A 12,000-nucleotide genomic window follows, 5' to 3' on the forward strand; every position below is an offset into this window, starting at 1 on the left:
TAAACTACTATCATTTACTTGAAGATTTTTTTAAGCGTCTAACAATGCCACTGAATGTAGATTGCATCATTTTAGGAATTTCAATATGTTCGGTCTATGCAAAATCTGTATTAAGCCATCTGTTGGTCTGGACATTGATTGGGCTGCAGATATGTGGAGAGGAAGTCTGGAGTGATTTTAAGAGATTTGCTCATCGGTATTTACTAGAGTGACTGTTGATAGCAGCTGTTATCACAAATACAGCTTCTGGGCACAGTCATAGTTTTCAGAAGGTAGACAACATGATTCATTGTGTAATAAGGGAATGCCTAATTATCAAGTGTGACAGCCCCATGGCATACTGCCATCTCTCACAAAACATATTCATCCTGTAATCAATGTATGACTCCCTAGTAGAATTGTTAAGTAGCCTGTGAAGAATACTGATATTTACTAGAACATTAAGAGATGGAGGGTAACCATTCCTACAGGGAGTGCAAGGCAAAGGTTATCCCCAGTGGCGTAACTTGAAACTCATGGGCCCCGATGCGAAAGTTCCAACGGGGCCACCAAATATTTATATCTTTAATAGCAATAGTCTTTTTCTATAGGCCAAAGGGACTTTTAGGATGCGATTGCAACCCCTGTACCTGTTGTAGTTACACCCTTGGTTATCACTATCTTGTTGGAAACATACGAAACCTTGGTCAACGCCCTTGAATTTGCCAAGCTTTTATAGATCTCGAGATATAGTTTCAAAACACATCAGCTGGCAAGGAGTCAACGGAAAGAATATAGTATGCAACCAAATTGTGTGGTTTTTGGGTTGTTTGTAAATTATCACACAGTCCATAAAAATAGTAATCTTTCTGCTAGTATCTATTGGTGTAACTGTAGCCTTAGCAGCTCTGCGTCTGTGGGGTCCAAAGAGGGGGGCACTCAGGTAAAAGAACATTGCACCTCTATTCGTATAACAGAATTAGCACTGCTATGAGGGTCAATAAAACATGGCGGTATTGTAGAATACAGCCTATTCTGTTCTAAAGGAAATCCATTACTCCTAAAATGAATATTATACTCAAATTAATGATAGCAACACTCAAGTATTAAAATTTGCGGGTTTAGAACAAGTGTCATTTCCGCAACGGGGAGGAGATTTGCATAAGTCCTTCTTAAGAAGAGGAAGTAAATGGATTTTACGTGCAAATGTAATGGGTCCATTAGGCTTAAATGAAAAGATTGACATGGCAGTTTCTCTGTAGGGAAAAAAAACAAAAACCCATTTTCTTAAATAGTTAATGTCTTAGTTCCTGGACATATATCAAAGTTTAGATGATAGCATTATATTCAAAATGTTTGGAGTAACTTGTTTTCATGTTCATTGTTATGTTTAATGTAGTTTTTGTCTATAAGATTGTTAATTATTGTATTTATTCACTTTAGTACCTCACTTCTGTGGTGGGTGGGTGTTCATTTTCATGTTGCCATCTAATGGGAGTTCCCTTGTTGATGTGGGAAATAAAGGGTGCTTTTCCAATTCCTGTCGGCATTGAGACCCGTAGAAGCGCGGCATTTCTGTTTTTTCTTTTTCTTGGAATTGCTATAGTTGAAACCTATGACAGAGCAGGTAGCCCTGGGCAAGCAGGCAGGACCAAGCTGTTTTTCATTACTGAACACAACAATGGGAACTTTTCTTGTGCGAAGGCACAAAAAAAGGTTGGAATTATTACTGTTACTGAGTAGAAAGAGTGTGTTAACAATACCCCCATCAGCTCCAAAACAATATTATTAGCCTCCTGAGTACCGCCACACAACAAAAGTGTCCACCTTTTTTATCTTCTAGGGTGGAAAAATGTGGCATTATTACAGAGTGCAATATAGTGGGATTAGATCAGAACTATATATGTATATAAAACCAATGTATATAAATCATATTTTGTGAATGACGGGAGGCATATACCGTGAGGCTCTTTCTTTTATGGGAATTTGTTAAAGAAGCACTCCCATCTACATATTTTTTTCTTAAATGTGTGTATATGTGCATGTAATGTAGTGTGTTGAAATATTTACCTACCACCTCTTTCTCCGGTGTCCAGCATTGTTCTGCTCCTATTCTTAGTGATGTCACTGCTCTGCAGACACTGAGTTGCACTGCGCACTGCCTGACTTGGAAGTGGCTTTTATAATGTAAGCCTGTGGAGCATCAGGAAAAGGCTCCTAGAATTCCACTGTAAATGAGAATTCCGGCTCACATGTAAGGAGGTGGCGGGGAAACTCAGTTGCCTCCTCACTCCTACACACTGAGCCCATGTGGCACCTCAATGGTTCCCTCAAGTTTTATGTGTAATGATTCATGTATGTTTTATGTGTAATGTACTGTGAATGTTATGTGACTGCATTTGTATAAAGTTAGTTCAGGGAAAGAAGGAGTTAAAAATGAGGCTGATAAATCAGGCTTACAGGAGAAGAATTTCCTGTTCTTTCAGCAGAGCCTGGGCAGGCTTGCCCGAGGCAGGACACGTTCTACTGCCAGGAGCAGAGGGTTCCCCGGTCAAGAGGGACACTAGCTAACATGGACTGTTGGGCAGTGTGGATGGGTCCTGGTGTTGAGGACCAACCCCAGAAAGAATTTTATGGTTCCTGGCCTGGATGGGAACTGTGAAGACTGTGCCATCTCACAAAGCTGCAGGGAAAAAGCAGGAAGCATTGCATTGTTATAGTAAAGTTTTTTCATTGGAACAGAACTGTGGTCTGTGTTTTCCTGCGAGCTCATCCCCAGCAGCTGGAGTACACGTATGATGGAGATAACTGACTGTACTACAGGACTAGGACCTCACTTGTCTGTGTGCAAGGGGCCAGGGTGCTCACTGACTGTGTCTTAGTAAACTCGGCCATGACTACCACCCCATGCCACCTTGTTACACACAGAGAATACAGTGAACCAGCTAGTCGCAATTGCGGTGACATCACTGACAAGAGGATAGAATGGTGCTGAACACCGGAAAGAGCAGTATAGTAACACTCTCACTTGAACATATACATTTTTTTAAAAATATACAGATGGGAATGCTTCTCTAAAACCCTAATGTCAAACCCCAAATTTGTTTAAATCAGATCTTGTAAAATATATGCTGTATTAAGTTGGTACCAGATGGAGACACATGAATGGAATAAATGTCTGCTTTGTGGACCCATTGGCCAGTCTGTGTACCACCATGCCTGATCTGTGTACAATGTGTACGTTATTCAAAAAAAATTCTACCTTGCCACCATCATGATAGGTAATACTCATGTGAGTAGTTTACTGCTCTAATAATTCATAGAAGTAAACTTTCCTGTGTTTAGCTAATTGAAAGAGTAGGGAATGTAGCATAAGAAAATGAGTCTTAATTTAAATCATTGAACTATATTTCCTCCCCAAAAATCAGAACTTGTATACATTTTACAACTAGGCCTAATATTAGATGCATACTTCGAATGGTTATCAGCAGTCACTTGAACATAAACAACTGATGGCTATGACTCTACTGCTTTTATACAAGGATGTTATGCTCTTTTCTTGGCAGAGGTCATTGTGAAGGAATGAGGAGGAGGTGAGCTGTGATCATCCCCTATTGTGAATAGAGGACCCTGTTATCTACTTTATACGGAGCTGTTACCTTTTATTATAATCCTGCCTGTGATGATAATGAGACTGGAGGACAGGTAGTAGGAGTTACCATAAGAATTAGGCCGGTGTCACACTTGCAAATGCAATGTGAAACTCACGTGAGTCTTTTGAATCAATACCCGCACTGCCTCCGGCGGTTCGGACCGCATCATTCAGCTGCATAGAAAAACATGCAGCCGCACACTCCGGTCCTGGGTGCCGGCGGCAGTGCGGGTATTGAGGCGAGAGACTTGCGCGTGTTTCTCACCCTGCAGTTGCAAGTGTGACACCGGCCTTAAACATAGTGTCCAGTGTGAATATTAAACCTTATCTGATTCTTTTAGCATAGATATTTATATGAAAAATAAGAAAATCTAAACTTGTAAAAAAACTACAAGCAATATTAAATTTTAAGCAATATATCATTTTCTGATAACACACTGCCTTCAATACTACTATAAAGAGAGAGAAAAAAGTCTGCAAGTTCAAACTAGGGGATTAGAAAATGAGTTCCAAAAACCCACAATGACTATTATCTTCCACTATACTAATAAAAAGTTCCTTGCTTTCATCTGTTTTTGATAATGAAAGAATAAAAAATATATAATTTTGCCCTAAGGGTACTTTTCCATATGCTTTTTTAAAGCAGCTTCTTGAATCAGTTTTTACAGCACCACCCCAGCATTTTTTTTATTGCATTGCTGGAGTGGTGCTTTAAATGTAAGTTGCCTGCTCCCGGTACGCCCTCACCTGTCACCTCCTTCATCCATTTACAGTGTCGGTTTCTGGCGAAAAGGGACCCACTCACAGGTCCAGTGTTTCATGGAGATGCACGGATGTCACTTTTCAATACGAGTCTATAAGAGACTTGTCCTGGCTCTCATACACTTGTATTGAGAGCTTGTGAAGTAGCTTCTCACTTCTGGTCAGTCAGAAGCTCCTGTCAGAAGATGGTGCAGGGGATCAAACACTGAAAAAACTATGAAGATGACGGAGGATAAGTATATGACCGGAGCAGGGGGCTTAGATTTAAGGCGCCACTCTGGCTCTTAAAAAAATACAGCTGGAGTGGTGCTTCAAGGACTTTTTTTTTTTTAGGAGGAGATTAACAGCTCTAATTCATCTGTTTTTCATTAATTCACTACTACTGTAGTTTTGGCTTCAAACACTATCAAATGGCACATTAAAAGCCCTGTAAATTCAATAATCTCAGTCATCGAATACACTTGAATATAGTCCATATAACATTTTCATCCTTCTGCAAATTACCGCAATGTGGAACTTTATTAAAGGGGTTTTCCACTATCACAGCTGCTCCAGTGCCTCTTGTTCGCTGCTTCCTCTGGTGTTAATTGAAAAGTCATAAGAGGTGATGACATGTTTACATGACGTGACTGCTGCAGCCAATCACTGGGCTCAGTGGTCTCACGCGGTTTACCCAGACATCATCCCTGAGCCTAGCGACTGGCTTCAGAGGTCACTTGCTGCTGACATGATCTCACTATTGCAGCCATGTTAAGAAAGACCAGTGGGGAAGCCGCAGAGAAGTGGCATTGACGTAACAGCTGTAAGTAAGGTTGTATTCTTTTTTCCTATAATTCAAGTCTTCGGTCCATTGAACTATGAAAACTGAAAATCACTTTAAAGAAGAACTGTCAGTTGCCATAAATATGTAATTTTTGTTTACCTGGTGTAAATGCGGCAGTTCTCCCAAATCTGGTCTAGATTTTCTTTATTACTACGTTATGGAGATCAAGTCGTTTTAGTCAAGTGGGTGTGTTCCTCATCACCCCTCTATTGCATTGACCATGACTAGCTGACTAACTAGACTAGATTGATATAGCAGTACAAAAATTATAGCTAGTCATAGGTCATCTAGTACGGTTCTATAAAAAAAAGGGATAAGACAAGGGGTAAAAACAGGAAATAGGAACTTCCATTTTTCCATGTTTGTACATGACCACAGCTGGCCAAGTTTTTATCTAGTCACTGGCACATTTTCAAACAAGAACTTTAGATCCTTAGTTTATTAAAAATGAGTTAACGATTGTACTGCTATTTGAGCTAATCATTTTTCATGAGTCTCATTTCACATTCATTTCCCCATATGGGAATGTTTGGCCTTTTGAATTTACCATCTGCACAATGGGTGTGTATGATGTAAATACTCACGCTGCATCTTCTTATATTCTAGGTGTGAAACAGAAAGAACACGTCAGATCAAACATTGTTTTCTGTGTGGGAGTGCTAAGGAAATGGATGTCGTCTATGCAAAAGGTATGAACACATTGCTTAAAGGAAGATTGCTGGGTCTTCTGTCTATCCAGATGGTGAAAAGTACATCATATACCTGGAGAATGTTTGGAAGCATCTAATATTAGTATGAAAGAATCATTATCCAATAATACTATATTATTCTGCATTATATATGCCAGAATACACAAAAATCAAGTCAGTGGCCAGAGAGCTGCCTTTCTATAGGTCCAAAGTGACAAGCTGCAAGAGGTCCTGTCGGCTGTGGTGTGATACATTGGCGGGTGCCTGTCCGACTCTGGCTAAATGATGATGCCTTGAAGTTTCTGTTCCTGCATGTTAGCTACTGCTAAGATACAAAATATAAAAATAACTAATATTATATAACCAGAGGCTAGGCTGCCAATTTATTCAGTTGAAACTGGATTCATATAAAGTACATGTAGTGTATGCCTACTGTTGCTATGCAAGCACACAGAACAAATCAGAATTCATGCAGCCATACAACACATGCCTTTAATATGTGTACATATGGCAGCTGTAACAACAGGTTACATTTAATGTGCTCCTTTGTCTAAAAGATAATCGCCAGGTTTTGCCCATGAGAATGTATTCTAAATGCAAAGACTCCTTTGCACCAGCAGTACGTGTCTGCAGGCTTTGATTTCTGGAACCTGGGGCATTGCAGAGTGCTCTGTAGGTATGTTATTAATGTTTCTTCATCATCTGAGCTTACTTTTTTTTTAAGACTCTGTCTTATGCAGGTTTGATTTGTCAAAACTTGAAGGTTCCTAAAGCTTGAAGGTGGAAGCTTAACGCTATGCCATTTTTTGAATGATGGCGTGCACGTTTTGTAGACATGGAAGTACTACCGTCTGCGTTCTAGGGCAGTGCTCTGTAGGGTGTTGCTCCATCATACACAGGACAGTAATTCATCTGGTAACCATTCTCCACTGCAGAGCACAAGCAGCTCTCTCACACACCATGCACGCCACCGTTGCAGCTCCATTCTCAAAGAAAAGGCAAAAGTGAGGTCAGTGGGATCTCTTTTTCTCCAAGAAGAGTGTCTCTTTTAAGGCTGCTTCCCTTGTTCAGCACTTTTAGTTTAAGTGACATCTTTTTAGCACTTCCGGCCACCAATCCATCAAAGAAAAAGTCTTCATTGAACACTGGGTTTCGACTATTCTTGATAATAGTGCTTCTCTGGCGGTGAACTTTACCAGGATTCAGATAGAGAACCACGCAACAGTTTACTCCCTTCAGATCACAGAGCTTGTCGAAGAGATGCTCCGCTGCGATTAACCGTACTCGGAGACGGGCATTAGATGGGTCATACTCTGCTGATAGTCTCATACTGCCTCCTTTACTGAGTCCCACATTGTGTTCCTTCTGTAGAAGGTCCAAAGGTAGCACACCTTGGTGGCCAGAACCTATGCCTGCTCCTTTGGCACCTCTTACTCTTCTTCTGGGCATGCTGGGGCTAGTATCAGCAGAACTGCACTCATCTGTAGATAGTGAACTGTTTCTAGCTACTGAGTGTTTGAGCTTAATGAGTTTTGACTGTGTGTCTGGTGTGAATATTTTCAGCAGAGAGACTGAGCGTGAAAGTAAAGGTGAACTGAATGGTGATGACTCAGCTGAGGAGCAGGTATCACTTTCACCACCACTAAAATACCGGTATGGATTCATCAAAGACATTCCAAAATCTGAAGTGTTTAACTGGGATCCTCCCTCTGTTCCACTCCTTCTCTGAGAACTAGGTGAACTAGACTGTGATGGACATGGAGAAAGAGAGCCCTGGTCAGTGTGAAAAAGAGACTCCTTACGTCGGGTATGTGGACTTTCCATCAGAGTCACAAAACCATATGATGTCTGGGCCTTTGGAACATATGGAAGAGACATTGCAGTTTGAGATTGTGGGTCTGCATTTGTACCCAAATCTTCCTCTGAAGCCCACTCATCTGCACTTTCAATCTGAATGATGTGCCGGTTAGCAGCTTTTACAAGGTTTCTGCTCTCTGAAGTAGTTTTGGTTGGTAGACGAGGGCTACGTTGTGGACGTCTTCCTGACAAGTTTTGCTCAGATGCAGAAGTGCCTATATTAGGTTTGGACTGTACTCCTTCACCTGCTGAAGCACCTTCAGCTCCACCTTCTGCTGGTATACTGCTGAGTTTTGGTGGGATGAAAAAGTCAGGAATCTTGTCTGGAGTCAGAACATTGCTGTATGATCCACCTTTTGACTGCTTGTCACCAGATTCTCCTGCCTGTCGACCACTGCTATGATCCACTGTGCCTCGGATCCTCTCCAGCAGCCACATTCTGTTTCTTATATGGAGTGAAATTTGTGTTGTCACTGGATACAGGCTAAACTGCCTGCAAAAAAAAAAAAAAGTGGTTTATTTAATAAAGAAGGAGAACATTAATTTATTGTCAGAACAAGCTTATTCTACTTAGTACTGATCTTAAAGAAGACCTGTCACTTGAGATAATTATCTATATTTTTACCTTTGCTCCATGTATCGGATTTTTCTTTTTACATTACCCCATCCTTTGCCACTTTTTTTTTCACCATAGATGATGTATATCACTATAATTAACTTTGAACAATCTTTTCAACCCTAGCCAAAAAGGTTGTAACAAGAAATACTATCTAGGTACACATACAAAAACTGAAAGCTTAATGTGGCAGCATGCTACAGTATAGGTGTGGTGTGTATGGGTGTCAAATTAGACTAGTAAAACAGGTGTGCAAAAACAGGCATGCACCGTTAAGTGTCTACATTTTTTCTTTAAACAAAGTTCAATCATGTCCTCAAAAATGACAAAATAAGAAATGTTAGGTAGGTGCCCTTCCAAAATGCCAGATCTTGTAACAGGGTAATGTATTGGTGTGGCATGTACAGTACAGATATAAAATAGATGTGCAAAATAATAATTGATGTCAAAGTACACACTTTGTGTAGTAGACAGTCACAGTATTTTGGTAAATTTTCTTTTTCTTTTAATAATAAATTATTCCTCCCTTCACAAAAAGAATTGCAAAAGAAAATGCAAAAATTCCATACAGAAGCTTGTGCCAAGCTTGCATACTTGTCCCTAACTGACATAGATTTCAGATGCCCGTGATGAAGTGACAGACGTGAGTTAGAGGACCCACGAGCCTTGCATCTTGTCCAACCACTGTTAACATCTATAAATATGGCACTGCTACATGGAACCCGATCAAATGAGAAGTTCTCCAGGACTTAACGATTTGTGATCTATTCATTGGATTGATCATCAATACGATATTCAGTGAGGGTTCATTGTGTTCCACCTGTACATCACTTAGTTCTGGCTGCTGCCTCAGCAATTTTCAGCTCATTGTTTGTGTCGTACTGACACCAATCTCACATTGAGAAAGATCATGAATTGTTAAGTCTTGGACAAGACATTTAACAATATGGGGTACTGGGCACTATGAATTGGGTGCTAAAATGACATATTTGCAATTTTCACTCAACATTTTCATGCAACATCCACTTGCGCGCTAATTGCTGGAAAATGCATGTGGAGTCAAAACAGTCACTATAACAATAAATCAAATTCCTGAGTGTAATTTGCAAAATCACTTTTTGAGGATGTCTGCATATGGAACCTGCATGCTACTCCAGGAAAATCTGTGCCCCAAAAGACAAATACTGCTCTTTTTCTTACCCTAATGTATTGGGTACTTATTTTCTTCTTGGCAAAAATTAAAATGTTAAACTAAATCTACTTATTATTGTAACAAATGTCAATTATTTTCGCACAGCGTGGTCATTTTTTTGTTGATGTTCTGGCACCTCGGGGCTCCACATGTGGCACCTACAAACTATTCCTCCCAAATTGTGCAGCAAAAGCCAAATAACTTTGCTTCCATTCCAACACCTTCCATATGCCCAAACAGTAGTTTCCAACTAAATGTTGGGTATTGTGTATTGCTACCTTAAGGAGAAAAGTTCATTATAAATAGTGTGATCCATTGTCTCCTTAATCCCTAATATCCCTTGAGAAAATAAAAAAATTGGGATAATGGATTGTTTAGGGGGAACAAAAATATTTTTTGTTTCCACATAGTAACATTAAAAAAATCTGTGAAGCATCTATGGAGTAGAAATGCTCACAACACCCACAGATGAATTTCTTGATGGATGTGGTTTCCAAGGAAATTTGTGTCATGTTCGTAGACTCACTGTGCCACAGGGCCTGCCTAGGAAGGGGTATAGCTAAGTAGCTACCTGGTATTCGCTGGAGCTCTTGATGGTGGAGTCAGACTTGAGCTGCAGGTAGCCACCAGGTACCACTCCTAGGCAGGCAGCAGTGCTGCAGCCAGCTGCCGATCCCAAGGTCAGGTTTGCTGACACGAGAAGATGTGACCAAGTTCACTGATTAGCAGGTAACAGAGACTGAGACTGTACGGACAACTTGAATATTGAACATAGGTTCTTGTTCACACTTGTAGATACCAAGAAATAGTTTTGGAGCTGGCCGCAATAGGACTTGGAGAACAGACATAGGTACCGCAGATGCGGTTTCGGGATTGGGATACCACCGAAGGGAACACAGGATACAGGAATAAGTTTAAAAAAGACAGGACCAGGCAACATACAGTTGCACACATCAATACCACTAAGAAATTATAGGGGTTGCTCAGGTACCTCCCTATTGGTGAGAGTGCCTTTTATACAAGATGCCTCCCAGCTATTGGCTGGAATATAACTTGCAGGGAAGGACTTTAACGAAATGCCCCCCAGGTGAAAGATGGGGCATTTTAATTTAGGCGCACTCTGCCCCTTTAAGAGCAGGGGTGCACGCATATGCGCATACTTGCCGCGCCCCTGGACCACAGTGCGGAGCGCACAGAGGAGGAGAAGACAGCTTCCAGGGATGCTGCTGGGGCCGGGTGAGTAAGCTGGCGTGCTCACATAGTGGGGGGAGGTAAACCATGCTGAGGCGCTGGCAGATGCCACAATTTGCTACTCAATTTCTCCTGAATCTGGTAAGTGTTCAGGACACATTCAGGAGATATTGGGTGAAAATTAAGATATCCATTTTTTCCTGTTACCCTTGATAAAATGAGGCAAAAGCAACATTTTTAGTGAACAAACAGTAATTTTGGCTCACGCTTAAGGTATAAAATTGTCATACCTTTAGCTGAATTCATGAATCAAAATGTAGCGGAATGCACTAAAAACGCATATATATATTTACCTGCGGATTTCCTACATCTAATGCAATTAAAGCCACATAGCATACCCACAAGGGAAATTGACGAGTTGTGGATTTCAAACACGCGCCACAGGTCAGTTTAGGTTGCATAAAAAACACTGCGTGTTATGTTCAGCGAAAATATGCAGTGTCAAATACTCATCAAAAACTTATGTAATCATGGGAACTTAACCTTAAGTGGTTCATGTCAGATTCCAAATTATGGGGCTCTGTCAGGAGGTTAAAATAGGCTTTAGTGATAAGGGGTTAATAATACCCATGCTCTCCAACTTGACAGCTAAGTGCCAAGTGGAGCACACTTTTGCACTAACAGGGTATATAGAAATGGATTGCCATGACTGAGACCACCCCGTAGCCCAATTTTTGTTTTTATTTACTAACCCAAGGGTATAACCAAACCACGTGTCGTCTGTGCATTATTTGACTGACAATATCATCACTGTCCCCATTGGGGCTCACAATCTAAATTCCCTATCAGTATGTCTATGGAGTGTGGGAAGAAATCGGAGTCCCCAGAAGAAAACCCACACAAACACGGACATACATACAAATTCCTTGCAGATGTTGTCCTGGGTGGGATAAGAACCAAGGACTCCAGCTCTACAGAATAACAATGCTATTCATTGAGCCATCATATTTTAATATGTTTTCACTGGAAAATGAATTCATTATATATATATATATATATATATATATATATATATATATATATATATATATATATATATATATATATATATATAAATAAAGAGTGTGACATTCAAAAACACATAGTAGTTAGCCCAAATGTACTAACAATCAGCCCGCCAAGACATTTGTGATTTTGCTGATGTACTATAAGGAGTTAAGAAGTGTACTGCTGTAAATT

The 12,000-nt window shown here is 40.4% G+C and overlaps 1 protein-coding gene across 1 annotated transcript in view; it reads right to left on the reverse strand.

Moving 5' to 3' along the window:
- Nucleotides 1-1,572: 1,572 nt before the first annotated feature.
- The window catches only part of C2CD4C (C2 calcium dependent domain containing 4C), an 83,907-nt gene continuing 73,479 nt past the window's right edge, over nt 1,573-12,000 (reverse strand). The window contains exon 2 of the mRNA XM_069767818.1: nt 1,573-8,255. Coding sequence (XP_069623919.1) covers nt 6,893-8,200 — 1,308 coding nt within the window. The 5' untranslated portion in view covers nt 8,201-8,255 and the 3' untranslated portion in view covers nt 1,573-6,892. The remainder of the gene's footprint in view (nt 8,256-12,000) is intronic.

This window comes from Ranitomeya imitator, chromosome 1 (genome assembly GCF_032444005.1).
Source record: "Ranitomeya imitator isolate aRanImi1 chromosome 1, aRanImi1.pri, whole genome shotgun sequence".
Lineage (NCBI taxonomy): Eukaryota > Metazoa > Chordata > Amphibia > Anura > Dendrobatidae > Ranitomeya > Ranitomeya imitator.